This window comes from Stigmatopora nigra, chromosome 19 (genome assembly GCF_051989575.1).
Source record: "Stigmatopora nigra isolate UIUO_SnigA chromosome 19, RoL_Snig_1.1, whole genome shotgun sequence".
NCBI lineage: Eukaryota > Metazoa > Chordata > Actinopteri > Syngnathiformes > Syngnathidae > Stigmatopora > Stigmatopora nigra.
Window position 1 is genome coordinate 8731169 of NC_135526.1, and position 20967 is coordinate 8752135.

At 41.1% G+C, this 20967-nt stretch overlaps 3 protein-coding genes across 11 annotated transcripts; 2 read left to right on the forward strand and 1 right to left on the reverse strand.

Moving 5' to 3' along the window:
- The first annotated feature begins 112 nt into the window (after positions 1-112).
- Positions 113-6706, forward strand: LOC144212813 (lysosomal proton-coupled steroid conjugate and bile acid symporter SLC46A3). Its single transcript, XM_077740958.1, has 6 exons — positions 113-276; positions 1393-1613; positions 3704-4574; positions 4745-4828; positions 4893-5049; positions 6354-6706. The coding sequence occupies exons 2-6, from the start codon at positions 1410-1412 to the stop codon at positions 6484-6486; spliced, it is 1449 nt and encodes a 482-aa protein (XP_077597084.1). The 5' UTR covers positions 113-276; positions 1393-1409; the 3' UTR covers positions 6487-6706.
- A 1439-nt stretch (positions 6707-8145) lies between these two features.
- LOC144212814 (uncharacterized) lies at positions 8146-12172 on the reverse strand. Of its 2 annotated transcripts, none has more exons than XM_077740960.1 (8): positions 11958-12172; positions 11105-11155; positions 10880-10944; positions 10028-10231; positions 9830-9944; positions 9666-9738; positions 9496-9587; positions 8146-9213 (listed from the first exon to the last, which is right to left on the reverse strand). In XM_077740960.1, the coding sequence occupies exons 4-8, from the start codon at positions 10229-10231 to the stop codon at positions 8249-8251; spliced, it is 1449 nt and encodes a 482-aa protein (XP_077597086.1). In that variant the 5' UTR covers positions 10880-10944; positions 11105-11155; positions 11958-12172; the 3' UTR covers positions 8146-8248. The 2 variants fall into 2 exon arrangements, with proteins under 2 accessions (XP_077597086.1, XP_077597085.1); XM_077740959.1 differs by having other exon boundaries at positions 11998-12162.
- LOC144212811 (uncharacterized) lies at positions 11589-20901 on the forward strand. 8 transcript variants are annotated; one of them, XR_013329820.1, is made up of 9 exons: positions 11589-11699; positions 12771-12950; positions 13060-13244; positions 13697-13861; positions 14714-14823; positions 15826-16101; positions 16207-16466; positions 18146-20610; positions 20708-20901. XR_013329820.1 is itself a non-coding variant. In XM_077740955.1 (9 exons), exons 3-9 carry the CDS (start codon positions 12790-12792, stop codon positions 18594-18596), a joined length of 1608 nt encoding a protein of 535 aa, XP_077597081.1. In that variant the 5' UTR covers positions 11723-11816; positions 12574-12674; positions 12771-12789; the 3' UTR covers positions 18597-20901. The 8 variants fall into 8 exon arrangements, 6 of the variants coding, with proteins under 6 accessions (XP_077597078.1, XP_077597082.1, XP_077597079.1 ...); XR_013329821.1 differs by having other exon boundaries at positions 18146-20300; positions 20417-20901; XM_077740955.1 differs by lacking the exon at positions 11589-11699 and adding exons at positions 11723-11816; positions 12574-12674 and having other exon boundaries at positions 18146-20901.
- Positions 20902-20967: the final 66 nt, after the last annotated feature.

The following is a 20967-nucleotide window of genomic DNA, read 5'->3' on the forward strand; positions in this document are numbered from 1 at the left end:
TAATTGAACAGAAAAATGTGATCCCTGTGCTTAAATAAGTAATGCAAATATTGAGTTTTCTTATGACGTGTAACCTAAATGTGTTCTCAGTTCACTAATTTCATCATTTACCTTCTTAACCGTAAGCCAATGGCAACGGTTACGCAGGTCGTCCAATCGAAATTGTAGGTGGGCGGAGCTTAGATGTTTCATAACAAGACGGTCTCTGACCATGATAAAAGATAAAACCTGTTTCGGATCGGAGGTCCAAAATGTTTGTCACTGTGAGTTTGACGGGTAAGAAGCTGTTTGCATTTTTACAATATATGTTTTGTGTATTTAGCATTGTGTTCATCTTGAGACGGAAGTGGAAGTATTTCTCCGTTCAGGCAAGCGACTGTTTTTTAAGAGAACTTGTATAATTATTGTATTATGTATGTATAAAGAAGTCGTATAACTTGTTCTAAAATTATAACTTTTGGTTTGACGGAACATACTGATTTTTTGAACTGTACATATTCATCATTAAACAGGAAGTATTGATCAGTAATCTGTTGATAAAATGTAATTTCATTTTTTAGATGCGTTCATCATATGCACGAGCCAAATGGTGCAATTATTATTTTGCATTGTTGTAGTTGGGGGTTGGGGGGTTATTTCACTAATTACCCAAAAAAAAAAACATTTTGACATGAAAACATTTAGGACAGAGGAGGAGAATTAATCATACTTATTATTGGAAATGTAAAATTAAATATATAGCCTGGTGGATGTTTGCTTAGCGCATCGGCCTCACAGTTCTGGGGTCCTGGGTCGAATCCAGGTTGGTCCACCTGTGTGGAGTTTTTAATGTCCTCACCCGGCCCGCATGTTTTTTCTCCGCATACTCCGGGTTCCTCCCACATTCCCAAAACATACTGAGTAGGCTGATTGACCAGAGGTGTGCGTGTGAAAGGTTGTCAATCTCCTTGTGTCCTGCGATTGGATGGCCACCAGTTCATGGTGTACCCTGCCACATCCCCAAAATTGGCTGGCTATAGCCTCCAGCACCCCCATGACAACATTTGACAAAAACGCTCAAATAGAATTCTTTATGGTTTTCTTATCACAGGAACAAATAGATTTTTGTGAAAAAAAACAACAACGTCATCAACTGAGAGTCTATTTCAAGACATCATATGACTAAGCGTACCTAAAAATATTGAATTAGAACAAGACAAGACAAGACAATTTATGTTTTGAATATTTCTAAAGCATCGATAATGACATGCAGACAATAGATCAGCAGACCAAAATTAAGTGTCTCACCATCACGTGTTCAAGAGGATTTGACTTTACCAGCAGTCTATAAAAGTTCTGTGTGCTTATTTCTGCTGACTTTTCAATATTTTTGCACCTTATTATTCTGTGTAGACAACTAAATCGGGCCCATGATGAAGGGTCTTTACTTGGTGGAGCCTGTGGTGGCCTTGTACGCCTTTTCCACATATTTGACGTATCCACTGGTGCAGCAGTATGTGTATCGGCGTCTGTGGCAGCAGCTGGCCAACAGTACTTACCCCATCTCAGACAACGTGTCCACATGCACCACTGCTAACTCCAGTGATCCCGAAAACCACACATTCTACTTCCAGGTGAGTTGTTAGTTTCAAGGAAGAAGTGTGTTTGCAATGTGATGCACTTAAAAATGTTGGTTTTATTCAAACATGAGCCACGAGTCTATTATTAGTTGTTTTGTCAGGTGTGCATAAATTAATTTTATGTGCTGCACTTAAAACTGTTGGTTTTATTCAAACATGAGCCACGAGTCTATTATTAGTTGTTTTGTCAGGTGTGCATAAATTAATTTTCACTCTGCTAGTTTTCACTTCTGCTTTGCCTAAATCCACGGGCATACAGAGGAAAAACAAGAAGTTTCAGTTCAGTAGTTCCAAACCCAACTTCTGTGCCAGTTTCATCTTGCTAAGAGTGGAACCAAGTACAGTAATCCCTCGAATATCTCAGTTAATGTAGACCAGACATGGCCACGATAAACAAAAAAACCCAAAGTAGGATCACCTCTATTATAACTACCGTTTTTTTATGTTTCTTCGGTGCTGAGACCTAGTAGCAAGCGAAAGACAGGGTTTCCACTGACGAGTTTCAGCGTGGATTTTACCATTTTTATGAACTTAAAAAAAAAATCCACGATGAAGTGAAGCTGCGAAAGTTGAAGCCGTGATATTTGAGGGAATACTGTACAGGGAGGGAAGAAAAGAAACTCAAAAAAGGCTAATTTGACAATAGTGCCCAAAAAGGCTAAATACTGGAATAAGAGTAAAAAAAAACTTGTGGACAAACTCACTATTAAAGGAAAAGACCAAGAACACCGTGTGTAGTTACAGTGATAATAGTCAACAGAAGCTGAAAGAAAGCAGGGAACTAAGTATAAGCAAATTGACGAAATTGTGAAGAAGGAACAAAGTGAAAATGAGAAGTTGATTGGTTGACACAGGGGAATGGCAGGCAAGACCTGGTGGAAATGGAGAGCTAATCAGACAACACAGGGTAAAAAAGGAACCTGGCACTGGAAGGAACAAACAAAACTAAAGTATTTCGCCACTTCCTCCAGGAAGACCCTCTGAAAGTGCCATTTATGTCTAGTTGTCAATCATCTGTAATCTTGGATTTAAAAAACATTGCATAGCGTATTTACTCGCATATAAGCCTCCCACCCGTATAAGCCGGACCCTGAAAATTGGCTTGAATTTTTTTAAGTTTACAATTTCTTGCGTATAAGCTGCCCCCCTGATCCCCAATTTTCCCTTCCATATTCATGGTTTTAATAGGGAGTACAAATGTGTTACTTTGAAGGAAAAATATTAACCTTATATCATAAGTTAATATGCCTCTCTTTGTAAATGCAAAGTATCAAATTATTCAATTTGAAAAAAGAAATGTCTATCTTGATGAGGATCTGATGCGTTCTAATTACAGAAAGATGTTGTGGCAGCCATATCGCTTCTAATGCCAAAATATCTCAATTCTTTCGATGTTTCATATCTCTCCAGGCATTGTCACTTTCAAATAAGAAATACAACGGAAAAAAATTGAGGTGGATTTTTTTAAATTTCCAACTCAAGAGTCCTCGTGTCTGTCCAGTCAGAGCATTTCTAACTAGGTTTAGACGGCAGTGCCCTAAATAACATGGCTGCCCGGGATCGAGTTAAGATGGCTGTGCCCTAAGCAAGCAGTGACAGGAATGTGAGTTTTTTCACATTTTATGTAAGATACGTACATTTTTTCTTGAATTTCATTCATAGACATCAAAATTAATTTGGTTTAGCCTTTTATCTGTTTATCTTCTTTATTTTTGAATAAAATTAAAGTATTTGCCGTATTCACTTGCGTCATTTTCCCGTGACGTCAGTATCAACTTGCAGATTTTTGAAAGTAGTGTTTTTATGCGCAAATAAGCCATACCCTCGATTCAGTAATAATTTTTGTCCGACAAAGGCGGCTTATATGCGAGTAAATACGGTACTCACAAATCCTAGAAAGGCAGGAATCGGTGTTAGTACAGCCCACCAGTTGTCATTCTGAAGTTAGTCTTTGTGCCTCAAAAAATAAATTCATAGAAGAAAAATCTTCAATTGTTATTATTTAAGGCATAATACATCCGTGTTCACTCTCATGACAATGTTTTTAATACACAAACATTTGCATCTTTTTGTGGCATTTGCAGCAAGTGCAGGAGGAGGCCTCGCTGTTCTCTCTGTACTCTCAGGTCCTTTCGGCAGTGCCCTCCTTGCTAGTTACCCTCCTGCTGGTGGCATACAGTGACCGTGCTGGGCGCAAGGTGGCCATTGTCCTACCACTAGTAGGCACACTCCTGTACACACTGTCTTTGCTGCTGGTGTCCTACCTGGAGCTCAACGTCTACCTGCTGGTGGGTGCCTCACTCTTGTCTTCTCTTTTCGGCGGGCTGGGCACCTTCCTTGGTGGCTGCTTTGCGTACGTGGCAGACCTTAGCGGCGGCGGTGGGCGAAGGATGACGCTACGCATCGCCGGCCTGGACATGATGATCGGACTGCTTTCTGGCGTTGCGGCGCTGTCCACGGGATACTTCCTGAGAGCCGCAGGTTTCAACGGGCCCTTCTTGACCTCAGCCGCCTGCCAAGTCCTGGTGTTGCTCTACGCCATCTTCTTGCTGGAGGAGACAGTGGCACGGCCAGCCGACACTGACTCAGCCCGATGCTCGGCAGTGGTGAAAATGTTCTCCGCCGTCTACGGCATGTTCATCCGGACTGGCGCCGAGCGGCGTATGCTGCTGGCGCTCCTGCTGTTGATCTTCACCAGTTTCTCTTTTGCCTACGTGGGAGGATTCTCCTTGTTGACTCTATATGAACTGAACGAGCCACTTTGCTGGACTGAGATTCTCATCGGCTATGGCGCTGCGCTTTCCACAACTATATTCCTCTTCAGCTTTTTGGGCGTGGCCGCATTGACTTACTGTGGCACTCCTCAGCTGCTCATTGTGCTACTGGGCATCCTCTCCCTGGCCACTGGAATGGTTATGGTAGCCTTTTCAAAAACCACGCTGATGATGCTTCTAGGTAAGCTCCCTCCCACATTACCAAACCATGTTGTCTTCAATTAATGGGGGTAGTTTTTCTTACAATGTTGTCTCTGAGCATACACATGCCATGAAGAGAATTAGTAAATTTTATGTCACTAAACAAATTTTCTTGTTTTGAATGCTGTTTTTTATTTTCTCTGTGTTAAGCGAGAGTTCCCATGCTCCTGTCCATCATGCCCTTCGCTGTGCTGCGATCTATGATGTCAAAAATCGTCTCCAAGTCAGAACAGGGTGAGTACCTGCCAGCGACTATTCATCTGTTCTTCTTGAAATTTTAAACGTTTTTTTTATGCAGGTGCCTTGTTCGCCTTGCTTTCCTTCACGGATGTCCTGACGGCTAACGTGTCGGTGGCTGTCTTCAGTATCTTGTACGCCACCACAGTGGTCTGGTACCCCGGTTTAGTCTTTCTGCTGGGTGCCGGGCTATGCGCCATACCGACCATAATTTTGGGGTGAGTGATTTAGCTGACATCAGCCCAAAGTATTTTTTTACAGTACAAAGGAATCTCAATTAATCACAGTGTCCTGGGTCAAGGTGAGTCTAATGTTGCCCATGCAGATCTGCCAAACTGTTTTATTCATTTAAGCCACAATAGAGCTTAAGATACTTAAAGAAAAAACACACGAAACATAAAATCTACAGTGCAAAATACACTATTTTTTTATATAATTACAATACCATTTTTTTATATGCAAATGAGTGACTTGAGATATGAAAAATATCCAAGTTACAAAATCACCCAAAAAGTAAATGCATTTCCTTATCCGTTATTTTATTTTTAATTCCCATTATTAAGCAATTAAAAACAAAAAATGCAACATAGCGCATATTTCCACACACACAGGGCACACGTAGAAGTCTAAAATGTACTACAAAGTGGATGGCTTTCGGCCTTGGTAGAACGAGCTCTTGCCGCCAGCTGGCCGGCAAACATGGGTTTTAAATCTATAATGGCCGCGCACAGAGATATTTCAGCAACGCAGGGGACATTTTCACATGCTTTATTCAATTTACGACATTAATGAATCATTTCCTTATAATTTTATCTCATTTCTCACATCTTTCATACAAAAATTGGGACACCACTTTTGAAGGGTTGGTAGTTGTGAGGAACCGTGGAACAAATTAGAGAATTTACATATAAAGTACACCTCTACTTATTAAATTTTCAAGTTATGAAAAGTCTTGCAACCAATTTTGTAAGTGGAGGTGCGGCTGTACTTATTTTTCTTTTCAAAAAGAAATATTTTAAATGAATGTCAACATACATAGCACAAATTGTGGTACTACTGTGGTTTTAGATAGCCGACTGAAAGATAGTGTCAATGGGCCTCCTTTAACATCTGCAAGTTTGAAACCCCTAATGAACCTAAATTCAACTAATAGATGTACTTTGACCTTGACTTTAAAAGTGGTGATTCATGCAAAAATCTGCAACATGATTGCTTGCTGTAAAAGGCCTGAGTATTCTATTTGAGTGGAAAGTTGCTCAACCTTATCAAAACACAAAGTGTGTTTGTCCAGTATTGTGCTGAGTGGGCTCAAGTCCTACAGTGGTAGCCTAACCAAAGCCACTCAAGCTTGGGTTCAAAAGTGCTAATGAAACCTTTCAAACATTTGTAACCAAAAAAAAGGTTTTAAAAGATTTCAAACCAATGCTGGCTATCTGAAACCAGTCCTAAATACCCAGCCCAAACTTTGAAACCACCTTTTAACTGCTGTGAGCCATTCAGTTAAAATATTTCGCCTTTCCAGTGTGGTTTATGCAATGGGAGTGGACATAGCCGAAGAAGAGACGGCAGCAGTGGATGAAGAGGAAGGAGAACATGGTGAAAGGGAAAAGGACGTTACCGAAAACGCCAACGACAGTGAACCGCTGCTAAGCTGAGAAAATCCAACGTATCCGCATTTGACTAAAAAAGGTTTTCTTCCATCTTACATGAAAGCAGCATACATACAGTAGCATCCCACATGCTCTTGTGCTCCCTCAGGAAAATGCAATACCGAATATTAATGAAAATTTGTGGCATATTCAATGATGTGCAGTGTTGTGTGTGCTGACATATTTTGGCTTTTAAAAATAAATTAAATGTTTTCGTTTTTCTCTACTACACTGTGCAATATGTAAAGTTTTCCGTTCACGCACAAAACAGTTATACCTCTACTTATGAATGCCGCTAAGTGCTAAATTTCCAGGTTACGAAACTCAAATGAGTGCCTCAAGATATGAAAAATATCCAAGTTACAAAAAAAAAAAAAAAAAATACATGCATTCGTTATCCGTTATTTTATTTTGAAAATATTGTCACGGATGCATTGATTCTCTCGTTAGAAGCTCTTGATTCTATACTGGGCTCCCATTGGCTATATGAGCTGCTTCTGTTTTAATCATCAGGCCTCCCAAGAAAATTACCAGTGCGAATGAAAAGAAGTTGTCAGCGTGGATGACCAGTCAGTCGAGGGGGCATAAAAACAAACTCTTAACTGAGGTAATGGAGCTCTTGAATATACGGGGGGATACAAAAAGAAGGCAGAGGAGGAAGCAGTCAGTGAACATTGCAACACCAAAAAAATCAATGAAATGCTTGAGATATTTCACAAACATTCAGTCCTCGTAGAGGGAAAAAAAACACCATCCAGAAAGTGTTCACGAGTCGTACTATTGCCCACTTTGACAACGTTTGTCTATTGCATTATAGAAACATTATTAAAAGTTCTCATAAGTAATCGTCTTTGCATCATTTTTTTTTCAAAACGTCCATCAAACAGCACAGTTTTGAAATGAAATTGAGGGCCAGTGAAATCCAAACAGTGTGTGTGTGTGTGTGTGTTTGTTTGTTTGATTTTCCTGTTGTGTCCCCAACCCATGGGGGCTTAAGCTCCGTGCCGCCCCGGAGACACAATAGGGTCAAAGCAAACACATAAACACATACACACACACACACACACTCACACACAGACACACACACACACACATACATCCACCCAACAACAAGACAGTGTTTGTGTTCTCTCTCTCTTCTCTCCCTCTCTATAGCATAGCGTTCCTCATCTTCCAATGCGTTTCAACATGGATAGATTTTGTATGCATTTAAGACATTAATAAATCATTTTCTTATAATTTTCTCTCATTTTGTGTGTTTCCTCATGTTTCATACAAAATTGTGACACTTTGAACAATTTTGACGGATTTAGTTCTTAGTTGTGTGATAACCGTGGAACGGATTAGAGAATTTACATATAAAGTACAACTCTACTTAAAAAACGAAATTTTCAAGTTACGAAAAAAGTTCTAGAACCAATTAATTTCCTAAGTAGAGGTATGAATGTACTCCCACCTGGCACATTTTTGCCTGTTAGTTTGATTTATAATCTGCTGAAACACACTACAGCTGGATCAGAGCTGATCTTGTGACCAAATATATATTTTTTAAAAATCCATAACGGATGCCATTAACGGGTGTCAGGTCTAGACATCACTACATCTTGTGACCAAATATATTCAAGAAAAAAAAATCCATAACGGATGCCAATAACGAGTGTCAGGTCAAGATATCACTACTTCTTTGTTTGTATTTTCATCCATCTTTTTTGGATTTGAGTACATCTCAAGTCAAAACAACTTTTTCATTTATCCTAGCCAAATCATTTTAGTCAACTGAACTACTGCAAGAACTACAGCTATCTATCTCATCCGCTAAGGCAACTTCCATTTCTTTACATAATTCCTCTACACCGTTATCCTCATTTACAGTTACAATCTCTTCCTCCCTAACCTCATCCTCCTGTGTTGGATGGATTTCTACTATCTGAGCCATGGAATTTGAGAAGAAGGGTGAGAGAGAGAAGGGCTCGCTTGGGGAGGAAGATAATGACTGAGGGGAGCAAGCAGAGAGTGAGAAGGGAGCTCTGGGGGAAAGAGTTGGGAATTGATATTGTGTGGGTGAAGCCGTGAGGGGTTTGCGAGAACTGGGGGCCAGTTTGGGGGGAATTGGCGGAGCTGATTCATTAGGAGCAGGAAACATTGAAGTTGATGGCTGCATGTAGTCAAGCTCATCAGACATATGCTCCATTATTGATGGGAGTTTGGATTTTACTTCTTCCTCCAGTTCAAATGAGGTTGGTGATGACTGGGAGTCTTGGGATGTGGGTGGAGTCTCTTTCCGGGCTTTACACTTTCTTCTTGTCTTGGGCATAAGAGGAGGTGGAGGCGGCGGGGCAAGCGGAGGTAACATCAGCGTGGACGTCTCGGTAGATATCCGTACCTTGAAGCTGCGTTTCATCAGGCGTCTTTTACAAAGGATACTGTCAGACTGCAGGAAAAGGGGGTTGATGAAGCAGAGTGCCCCCAGGCCTGAGCCACAGTCGAGTTCCCTGGGGCTGCGGGTCTCGATGGGACAAAACTCGCGGAAAAGGGCAGAATTTGGGTCTGATTTGTTATCACATTCAGCGATAGTTGTCTGGTTGGCTGAGTCGGGCTGGGTAGGAGGAAGAGCTGAAGATGCAGTTTGTGGAGCAGGAGCAGAGACTGATGAATCTGGTGTCGGCTCCTTGGTGGCCTGGGTTATTGGAAGCTCCCGTGGCCCCCGGACGTTAAGGTGTGAGCTCCAAAACTCTGAGATAAGAAAAAAAATGTTGTTAAATTAAAAAAAGACAATGTTATAACAGAAATTGTATTTTGAGCTGTGAAACTTGGATAATATTCATTGAATTTTGCCATTAAAATTCTTTCTAGAGATCTTTTATGGAATTTGCCCTCCAAGTGTCTGACTGTCTTTTCAAATTGTGTGTAACATCCTTGATTTTGAGTGATGAGTAATGATAGGCATTTATCAATGCCATGTTTAATATTACACATGCAGTTGCTTGAATTATATCATATTTTTAAGAAACTAACCTATTCCCATGTGAGATATGGACTCGAGTTCTTTATGGGAAGTTGCTTTCGCAATTGCCTCAGGAAGCTCCAAAGGGAAGGGTAAAACATCTCTAGTAGATAAGTATAATGAGTTAATATAAACATTTTAAGACACATAGTGGATAGAATTAATCCAATATAATCCTTACCTGCTGACGCAATAGAATGACACAAGTCTTGGGAGGTCTGGAAAGCTAATTGCTGATGTCTCCAAAGTCAGAGCTGAAATCAACAAATTAACCATGGTCAACATCTCAAGTGCTCTATAAAGTTAAAAAAAATCTGCATCACAACATTCCACGTCTGGACTTACTTGAATGTTCTTCTCTGATGCCAAACTGCTGCACGAAAGATGGCACGCTGTTATCCACCAAGCGCACGCAAAGCACATTGGTCTGGGATGTGTGAGACTTTCGCACCAGGAACGTCTGGCAAGGCAAAGCATCATTGCCAAGTCAGAAAAAGATGCTTGAAAATGAAAAGAAAACGTGAATTTCTGTGTGTGGCGGACCCCAGGAGGTTCTCGCTGCAGTATGTGGAGGGCGGTGGCAGGGTTAATTGACAACTGCAACCAGACGGGCACTGTCAACAAGAGCCGGTCCAGGATGCTGACACTCCGTTGAGACCCTCCTCCTCGCTGGTGGCCTGCGAACTTGCGCCCCGACTCCTGGCTCGGCTCTGGGAAAGCATACAGAGGCTCCTCTTGTTGTTCCATCTAAAAAAAACATACAATAAATCACATACACTGCTCGTCATTAAAAGAAGGAGTTACAGTAATACCTTGATATGTGATTGCCCCAACATACAAGAAATTTGAGATACGAGTAAAATTCCGAGCAAATATTTGCCTGGAGATACGAGAAAATTTTTGAGATACGAGTATACGAGACAGTCAGGTGGCCAAGACGCAGTACGCTGGTTATGATAACGCACTGTTTTTCTCGCCGCATCTCCCTCGTGTAATGATATATACGGGCACTACGTTGCATTCTTTCCGTGTTTTTTTGCATTAATCAGTGCAGAATTAAGGCAAAAACAATGGGTCTATGGCAAGCAGGTGCAATGAACACATTAAGCTTGTATCTCAAGGTATTACCGTGTTGGGTTTTTAGTTGAAATCTCATGATAACTGTTTAATTTTCTTTACGACTGATCCGAGGATAACATTTATAGGTTTTTTGGGGGGGTATATTTGAATGCACAGATCGAAATCTTAAATGTTTTAGTGCTTTTTGCACTCTATCAAAAATCAGAAATGATGAAGTGTGTTTAAGATCAGTCCTGAAATTTTACCTGGAAGACAAAATGTAATTCCTCCAAACTCAACAACACTGACTTTCGTAAGTGGAAGCTTTGCACACACCTGAGTGGTAAATTCTGGACTGTGACAGCAAGTTCAGACTTGGTATAATTGCAGTTTATGGTGAGCTGTGGGAACACGTGTGGAAAATTCAGCCAACACTCAAAAAAGCACATAAACCCCACATCAGTATTATAATGCATTATGTCTCATTTTATAATGCATAAAGTTTCTATTTCAACACCAGCATTCAAGACACTTCAATTTTACAACAACAGTTTTTTTTACCTGGTTGCTCCTTCCCGATGCTGTTGTCGTTTTGGATAAGCCGCCATGTTCCTATTATCATCATCATAATTATTAATTACTACTGTTATTATAAACCTCCATGTATAATAACATTGTGGCCTGTTATTGCGCTTGTTCTAGCTACAGAGTTCTATTCCTCCTATTTCTTCATTTCCTCTTCATTTCCTCCTCGATGGCTCCTCCCTTTTCACCTGATCTCACCTGGAAACTTTGGTGGACTGTTTCAACATTATTTATATAAGATAAATACCCATTTAAACAAAATAATAATAATACAGAACAACCTAAGGTTATTTAAACGAATTATCTTCTAAAAAGTTTAACATAAATGTAACGACACAATGCGTAATTTCCAAGGCGTCTAACTCAATTTTAAAGTTAGAATTATTTTACCGGGGGTTAAATTAGGAATAGACTACCGTTGACATGTCCTTTTTATTAATCATAACAGTTATTCTTTCAGAGAAATACGTTGCGACGGTCCGATTTTGAGGCAAACGCGCGCCCCCTTGTGGTTGCAAAGAAACCAGAGCCGGATGTGCTATTTGAACGACAGCTCGGCGTACCGCGTTGGGTAAGCACTACGACGGCTAAATGCCGAGCTAAAATCATCCCTATTTCTTCTTTGTGCGTGTGGAATAGCGACGCCGCGAGATGAACTCGCGTAAAGTCGAATTGTTATTAAACTTCCGTGAGTCCAATTAAGGGAAATACAAAAGAAACACGCGTATGTGGTCTTAAGGCGTTTTGATATTGTTAGCATTTTTAAGCTAGTTTGGCTATCGTCAGTAGTCGCTACAATATGCCGTTTCCAAGCTGCCGCGTCGCTGACCTGACTTCGCATCGTTCCACTACTTTCTTTCAGAATTTACCCTGCTTGATTGGTCCGTATCAGGCTCCTAACCCATTTCCCACTATATTTGGCCCCCATTTGTTTCGGTGAAGTGAAGCTAGCGGCTTTATTTATTCAGCTATGTCCATGTGAACCCAAGTCAAGTGTCTTGAGATTCAAGTTTGGTTAGCTTTGTTTTGAAATTGTTCGACGTAGCAGTCACACACGTCGGTGCTTTATTTGACGATTAAAATTGACAGTTATCAGACAGATCTAATACATTTTTTAAATGAAACTTGTCTTTTTACATCAACAATCTGTGTACATTTACCGGGTTTAGATGTTGGAATACACTTTAAAAGCTGACTACTTAAATAAGAATGAATAGTCAATCAGAACAAATTGCTTATAAGAGTCCTGGCAGGGTTGCCGATCTTGCTTTTTAACAAAACGGCGCGGGTTTGATTCCCGGTCCGGGCACTCCATCTAAGCCACTCACTGACAGTCCCAATTTCCGTATACTACAGCCTAATCTAAAGCATGTTTCTAATATCAGATTGTGTTCTGGTTAGGAAGTTTAACAACGTCTGCTAACCCCCAACCATTTAAAAAACAGGTTAAGTGGGAATAAACAACAAAGCAACTGTAATTTTGTGCTGACCAGTGTTGTCAAAGTTACATTGCTTATCCTGAAGGTCACTCAAGTGTTACATGTTGGTATGCATTGATTTAAAATTTGAAGTGATGCAATCTATCTACACATCTGAGTGATTTTGTTAATCGCATAATATAACGTGTTGCCTTTTCTTGTAGATGCCTGGTTGTTAAAGAGATGAGTGGCGACCACGTAAAGTTGTTTGTGGGCAACCTTCCTTTAGACGCGACGCAAGACGAAATCAACAAGCTCTTTGCTCCCTATGGCGAGATCAACACCTGCTCCTTGCTCAGACAGTATGCCTTTGTCACCCTAAAAGGAGATGGTTCTGCCGACAGGTATTATTACAGAGAAGTATTCTTTCAAACTGAAAGTTTAAAGCAGACATTTGTTTTTTTATTTTAATTCCCAAAATGAATAAATGGATTTTGTTTTTTCCTGCTTCAGGGCCATACGGCATCTCGACGGCAAGGAGTACCGAGGCAGGCCCCTTGTTGTGGAGGAATCACGTGCGCGTCCTCCCAATTCAACCAAAGTGTTTGTGGGGAACCTAAGTGCGACGTGTTCTGCAGATGACCTGCACAGTCTCTTCTCAACTTTTGGGAGAGTTTTAGACTGTGATAAAGTCAAAGGTAACACCCACATCCCCCTAAATGCAAAAAAAAAGTGTGTCAAAATGTAGTGGATGCATTAGTATGTATAGCTCTATGTATAGGACAGGCACATCATGGCTCAAGTAATGATTAAAGGAATTAAAAAAAGAAAAAAGGTTGTGATCACATAGTTTGAAACGTGATGTCATACAATGACTAAGTATCCCTGTTTAAGCTAAATACGACATTTCAAAACATCTTTTCTTAGTTTATTGAACAAAATGGTGAATAAATCAGAATTAATTCATGTGCATTGACTTCATTTGTAATTTAAAAGTTCTGTAATGCCAACGAATGGATGGAAAAAAAAAATATATATATATTTTTTTTGTTTACTTGATTCATCCAGTCATTGAAAAAATAATTGTCAGATGAATTAATTATCCAAATAAACATTAGTTGTTGCTCTAATGTTTTCTGTGCTCCCACAGCCCGATTATGTTCAAATGTGGGCTACGCTTTTGTGCATATGGAAAGGAAAGAAGAAGCTATGGCAGCCATCGACTCCCTCAACGGGACCATTTTCAAGGGCCGTCAGCTGGCTGTAGAGCTCTCCAAAGCACAACCTTTGGTCAACCAACTCATGACAACTGGAGGTTCAGTTGCTTTGTGTTTATTTACAGTCTTACCTTGAGATATGAGCTTAATGCATTCCGGGACTGAGCTCGTATGTCGATTTACTTGTATCTCAAATCAACGTCTCCCATAGAAAATAACTAAATACAAATTAATTTGTTTCTACTCTCAATTATTCAAAAAATAAGTAATTCATTATCTAGTAACAGTAACAAATAAGTTGTGATTATGATGATTAATAATAAAATTAGACATTATTCAGTACAACGGAGTGTTTGCGGTTGGGAGAGAGAGACTTTACGGATACGCTCGTAACATAACCTAAACTTTAAATTTAACTGAAATGAACTTAGATTCACACACACACACACACACACACACACACACACACACACACACACACACACACACACACACACACACTTAAAATCAGTTTTAATCTTACGTTATACTAAATTTAAACCTTCTTGCGCAATAACCAAGGCAAAAAGGTTAATGTACCATGGCTTTTTGAAGCAAACTTCCTACTTCATACGTATTGGCGAGCCAGCTCAGTCACGCATACACTACTCACATTTGTCGATTATTTCATGCTTAATATCGATTGCCATCATACGCCTTTTCTTCGCACTACCCTTCATTGCACCGCCTTGCTTTGGACCCATTGTGTTTCTCCTAATTCTGCACTGACTGAAATCATAAGCAGCCTCTCGTGTCTCAGTCACCTCATATCTCAAAATTTGTCTCGTATCTCAAATTCCTCGTATGTTGAGGCACACTATGTCAAGGCATTACTGTAGCTACAAAACAAAAACGTGACATACAACCCCATTGTCCTACCTAACATTTGTCTTGCCTTTTTCTACTGGCAGGGGGCAGAGAAGGTCTGCTTCCTCGACCAGCTGGCTCGCTGGAACATCACCAAAGTCACGCTGCCGTGCTAGCAGCAGCTGCAGCAGCGGCTGCTGGGCTTCCAATACAAGTAAGTGAATAATAAAGATCAAATAGTTCAGCAGTGAACAGTTTTAACATTTTGAAGGCATAATATTGCTATTTTAAAAGGCATTCCCAATTCTGTGATCGAGAGTTCAATCCCTGACCTCCCCGTGTACTTTCCGTGCCTTTAAAGGTTTTCTCTCCGTCCTCCAGTTTCCTCCCACATCAGAAAAACATGCACAATTGGCTCCTTGAACACTTAATGATCCCAAAGTGTCTGTGAATTGTTGATTGTCGTTTTGTGCTGTGCGATTGGCTGGCAACCAATCCATGATGTCCCCCACCCAACCGAAAGTTCACTGCAATTGTCCTATTTCTGGAGTTTTTTCCGGAGTGAGTGCAGGAAGAGGTCAAGCGCAAGATTCTCGCGCGCACTACCACCAACTCCATGACAGGATTCTGGACAATATTTGCCAGACGCTGACCAGACCACGAAAGACTGATGTTTCTCTCCCTCCTCGACCCGCAGAAGTTTCGGGAATACGAGAAAACTTTCCCACCTTCAGCCTTCTCCAACTTAACGCAGAGCCACGGAACACTTTGCGATCTGCCTGGATAAGAACAGAACTGATTGTAAAGTATGTCATGGATGATTTTACAGGAAAATCTTCAACTGATCTCCTTGACTTCCTTCACCAGAAAAATCTTAGTGGGAGTATGGGGCGGTTGTACACATGTAGTGTGTTTGGCAATGACCATATCCGTGTCAATTTTTGTAGAGTAAAATGTGTCAATTTTCCTAAATAATATTTACATTTTTGAGGTTATTATTGAATATTTTATGTGTCGCAGCTGTAGCTGCAGTAAACGTTTTATAGCTATAAAATTCTTAGGGTTGTATTGATTCACACGTAGCGTTACTGAAGGCCTAGGTGTGAAATGCACCGGCCGCCACTGTTAATGTGTGATATGGGAGCTAGTTATGGAATAGTTATATATCGTGTTTATACAGCTCTTCAAATGAATTTTCTGGTTTTTGTCTTTACAGGTTCAACAAAGTGTCCACAACTCATTTTACAACACCACATCATTTGATCCAACTTATGCCGCCTTGAGAGGAATTACAAGTTCTAAAGGTGCAGATGGGGTCATATACGGCGCTCTGGCCAGCCAAGTGTATGGATCTGTCGCTGACCAGGTGTACCAAGACATGACTAATCATGCGCCTGTGCCCACCGCTGACGAATACGAGCCTCAAACCACGCCGGATCCCACCACGCTTTTTGAGGCTGCAAGAGCCAAGTTCTTCCAGGAAGGACAGAAGGTCTTTAGATTTAGTAATTCGTAAATGGAGTGTCGTTCATCATTTGGGTGTTTTTTTTTATTTGATCTATTTTAAACGTGCAACATTTTGGGGGGCATGGATCAGGTTCTGGCTGAACAGCAAGCAGGGAGAAAAACGACGGCATCAACAAATTCAACGACCTCAACGTTAACAACCACATCACCCTCAGATTCAGACCGGGACCGCAGCCCGATCAGAGGGACCCGGGCCCCCTTGCTCCCGGACCCGTCTCCAGGTTCCTTCACACAGAATCGTGCCAAACGTCGAGCTCTCCTGCCAACACCGCCTGGGGTACCTGAAGACCCTTCTGCTGTAATTGCTGAAGGAGCTGATCCTGTGGCTAGGTACACTATCATCCATCCATATCACTATTACCAGCAACCAATTTGTTGACTTATAACATAAGTGTCCTTTATAACATAAGTGTCCTTATGCACTTTTAGCAAATATTGGATTGGATAGTTTTATTCATCCCCGTGTTCGGGAAATTTCATTGTGACAGTAGCAAGAAAAGGCATAGTTATAAGTTAGACAGTGCAGTCGCAAAGGCCGCAGAACAACAAATGTCTGATTTCTGATAAGCAATATTACATTACACATTATACATGTAGTTATACTTTGTTTGCCGTTTTACATGATGATTATGATAAGATCCAACCTAACATAGTATGATGTACTTAAAAAGAATGCCCACAAAGTTCTGGCTTTATCCCTTGAAATTTCTGTAGTTTCCTTGGGTGGTCTATAAGTAATTACGTTTTACGTACATCTTGCTCTCCTTGCAATTTGATGAGGGCTGCATTGTCATGTCGGTTTGACTTAAAAGCAGCATTTTAACTTTTGTGAAAATCATCCGAGTTGTTTTTAATTTTTACAGTGGAGCAGATAAGTATTTAGTCAACAACCAATTGTGCAAGTTCTCCTGCTTGAAAAGATTAGAGAGGCCTGTAATTGTTAACATGGTTAGACCTCAACCATGAGAGGCAATGTGGAAAGAAAAACAAAATCACATTGTTTGATTTTTAAATAATTTATTCCTAACTTAGAGTGGAAAATAAGTATTTGGTCACCTACAAACAAGCAATATTTCTGGCTGTCAAATAGGTCTAACTTCTAACAAGATTTAACGAGATCTTCACTCGTTACCTGTATTATTAGCATCTGTTTTAACTCATTATCAGTATAGAAGACACCTGTCCACAACCTCAGTCTCTCACACTATGGCCAAGACCAACGAGCTGTCGAAGGACACCAAAGACAAAATTGTAGACTTGCTTTGGGGCTGTTTTTCTGCAAAGGGACCAGGACGATATATCTGCGTAAAGGAAAGAATGATTGGGGCCATGTATTGAGAGATATTGAGTGAAAATCTACTTCCATCGGCAAGGACATTGAAGTTGAGACGTGGCTGGGTCTTTCAGCATGACAATGATCCCAAACAGCCAGGGCAACATAGAAGTGGCTTTGTAGGAAGAATTTCAAGGTCTTGGAGTGGCCTAGCTTGTCTCCATATCTCAACCCCATAGAAAATCTGTGGAGGGAGTTGAAAGTCTGTGTTGCCCAATGACCGCCCCAAAACATCACTGCTCTAGAGGAGATTTGCATGGAGGAATGGGCCAAAATATCAGCAAGAGTTTGTGAAAAGCTTGTGAAGTGTTTCCAAAAATGTTTGGCCTCCGTTATTGCCAACAAAGGGTACATAACTAAGTATTGAGATTAATTTTGGGGATTGACCAAATACTTATTTTCCACCATGGTTTGCAAATGAATTATTTAAAAATCATACAATGTGATTTTCAGTTTTTTTTTTTCCTCCACATTTTGCCTCCTGTGGTTGATGTTTACCCATGTCGACTATTACAGGCCTCTCTAATCTTTTCAAATAGGATAACTTGCACAATTGGTGGTTGACTAAATACTAATTTGCCCAACTGTAAGTACGTACAAAGACAGAGCCCATTACCAATTTCACTGTTAATTTCATCTTTATGATCCATCAGTGTTTTTTTTTTTTAAACCCCAGGTCCTATTCAGAATACTACCAGCAGATGCATCACTACCAACAGTACCAGCAACAGTACCAGCAGCAGTACCAATACCTCCAGTACGGTTATAACAATCCTCCGCCCCCTCCTCCTCCGGCCTCAACAGATTCCTCCACCACCGCCCCACCGCCCCCCGGGACATACACGGGGGCATCGTCCTTCTCTGCACCCCAGGACTACGGACCCCCGGGCACGTACGAAGCCCCAGGAAGTTACAACACGTCATCACAGAACTACTCCGGGAACTACGACGCCTATGATGCACCAGGAGGCTACGGGGCAGCGGGAGCGTACGATACACCCGGATCTTACGCAGCAGCGGGAAGCTACTCTGCAACCACACCGTATGAGCAGACACCCGCACACGGGCAACCCACGCCCCAGCGCAATGAATACCCTTACAACACGCCAGAACCTCCTTACCGATAGTCCTACCCACCCCTTACATGCACACACCCACACAAATGTGAGAATACAAGAACATTTAGTTAAGGGAAAATAAAGCAGGCAGCAAGGTCATAATTTGAATGAAGCATTTTGGTGCACCTCATCTCCATCTGGCTGGAATTTGTTCCACATAACAATGAATATTCCAAATTTTAAAGAAGTACCATAGTGGTGTTGTTGAAGTGGTGGTTTGGTGAGGATGAAAACCTAACAGCTATTTAATCTCGCCGTTGGAATTAGGGGGCACAGATTAAGTCTGTTCGCAGTCATATTGACAGGACAAGAGCTATTTTCTCTGTAATCAGGTTATCATCTTAGTTTTGTAAAAACATACTCAACCAGTGAATTTTGGTTTATACCACCTTTTAAGCAATCCAACGTTTCATACTTCTGATATGAGACGTATAATTTCAGCCGGATTTTACGATATTGACCTATTCTGATAGATTTGGCAAGGTGAAAGACACTTTTATATTTGCAATAGTTGTTGCGGGGGGCAACTCCAGATGTGCTTGCTGATGTGGTTGAAGGACGGTTGGCCAAGTCCAGTCCTCGAGAGCCCCTATCCAGTCTGTTTTCCATATCTCCCTCCTCTACCACACCTGAATAAAATGATCAACTCATCAGCAAGCTGTCCCGAATCTTGATATCGATCCAGATGATTTGATTCAGGTGTGTTGGTGGAGCGAGATATGGGTAAACAGACCGAATAGGGGCTCTCGAGGACCAGACTTGGCCACCCCTGATCATGATACGGCTAAACTCAGTCTACCCACGCAGTTTTCTATTCTCACTTGTTGGGAGTCCTAGCATCAACTGTAATACATTCTTATTTCTTATTGACTAAATATTTAACCTCCTTTTTGGATATTTCCCAACTCTACAGTCTTTATTTTAGTTAGTACAGTATATACAATTCCTACAGCCAGTGAGATCAGTTAGGCTGAATGTGTTGCAACAATCTTAAGGCACTGTTGTCTTGGCAACTTTTTATACTCACCATTTTGTTGGAGCTTTGTGTAAATACATGGACTCTTTTTAAATCAGACATATTGCCAGTCAGCATTTTACAATCGAAAATATTATTTGGAGAAATATGAATTGGAGCTTTGACAGAGAAACATGGTGAGTTGAAGAGTTTGTGTTGAAGCAGCTGAAAGGTTTCTGGCAATTGACGGAGTTGCACAGGGTTGATCAGAGCAGTTGGTGATTGGGAAGGAAGTGAAAAATAGGCCCTTTTAACTGGTTTTCCTTGGATTTTCAACAAAACCGTTCAATAATTTATAGCATTTGGTCCCCGTTGCCCTTTTGGAAAAGTGCACCAACACGCTGGATGTATTTTCATATTTGGCTTCATTACCCGTCACACATAATGAAAACATTGACAAGCCACATAATTAGCTTCACTCGCTGTTTACTATTCGATCTACCGTCACACACAGACGTCACAATATTCCAGCTTCTCCATGTAAACTTGTTAGTTGCATGCCATGTTGTTGCTGCTGCTCCAAGCCACCTTCTTCCTCTTGCTGATTATTGCAGCTAGAGTGGGAGGGAGCCAAACTCTGAGCCCTTGCCCTGGACGTACGCCACGCGCCGCTCTAGCGCGGGATGGGTGAAAACAGCAACGTTAGGTCCCTGCCCCGAAAACTGCTGTGGACGATGGGGGGTGGCCCCCCCGTTAAGGTAAACACTCAGACCACACACTCCTGCCCCGGCCTCCTCAGAAAAACAAAAACACGCGTCACACAGTTTGCAGACATTTTGACGCACACATGCCAACGTCCCAACCTGTTTTTTAGGAAGTTCCCAACCGCAGTTTTTCAGCTTTTTGGATTTTTTTTCCCAAATTTCCTTTTTTTGTTTTGTTTGTTTGTTTTTTTTTTTTTACCCTTTTTTACCCCATTTCTCCTGCAAATCTTGCTCATACTACATTCCTGGCCCTGAAGACCATACGTGTGATCTTTGAAGATGATGTCGCGCCCAAAGGTGAAGGGTAGGTCTTCTTTAGGATCATTTTTTCTCTACACTGTGGCCACTTTAGGGTTAAGTGCCTTGCTTTGTTGATAACACCGCTAGGCCCTTCATTTCAGGGCCTGACAAAGCCGGCGCAAGATCAGTTGCTGGTTCAACGCTCAACTCACCCCCCCACCCCCAACCCCAAATTTACACCACCATGCCCCTCTCAACATGTAAGACAAAATAATCTTATTTTGTTTTTAAGGACATTTTGTTCAATGTACTTTTGAAATGGTTAATAATCAATAAATATGAACTATTCAATTCAGCTAGTCTTTCTTTACTGTGTGGATAGTTTAGTGCTTTACTGCTTGGTGGTCCAATAAAATAGACA

Excerpts from the sequence above, each read along its gene's own strand:
- LOC144212813 (XM_077740958.1), top strand. The coding sequence starts at position 1,410 with ATGATGAAGGGTCTTTACTTGGTGGAGCCTGTGGTGGCCTTGTACGCC. Across the intron at positions 4,575-4,744 it reads CACGCTGATGATGCTTCTAG|CGAGAGTTCCCATGCTCCTG; the intron begins GTAAGCTCCCTC and ends CTCTGTGTTAAG. Across the intron at positions 5,050-6,353 it reads ATACCGACCATAATTTTGGG|TGTGGTTTATGCAATGGGAG; the intron begins GTGAGTGATTTA and ends TCGCCTTTCCAG.
- LOC144212814 (XM_077740960.1), bottom strand. The coding sequence starts at position 10,231 with ATGGAACAACAAGAGGAGCCTCTGTATGCTTTCCCAGAGCCGAGCCAG. Across the intron at positions 9,739-9,829 it reads CATCAGAGAAGAACATTCAA|CTCTGACTTTGGAGACATCA; the intron begins GTAAGTCCAGAC and ends TGTTGATTTCAG. Across the intron at positions 9,588-9,665 it reads TCATTCTATTGCGTCAGCAG|AGATGTTTTACCCTTCCCTT; the intron begins GTAAGGATTATA and ends CTTATCTACTAG.
- LOC144212811 (XM_077740952.1), top strand. The coding sequence starts at position 11,662 with ATGTGCTATTTGAACGACAGCTCGGCGTACCGCGTTGG. Across the intron at positions 12,951-13,059 it reads GGAGATGGTTCTGCCGACAG|GGCCATACGGCATCTCGACG; the intron begins GTATTATTACAG and ends TTCCTGCTTCAG. Across the intron at positions 13,862-14,713 it reads CCAACTCATGACAACTGGAG|GGGGCAGAGAAGGTCTGCTT; the intron begins GTTCAGTTGCTT and ends TTCTACTGGCAG.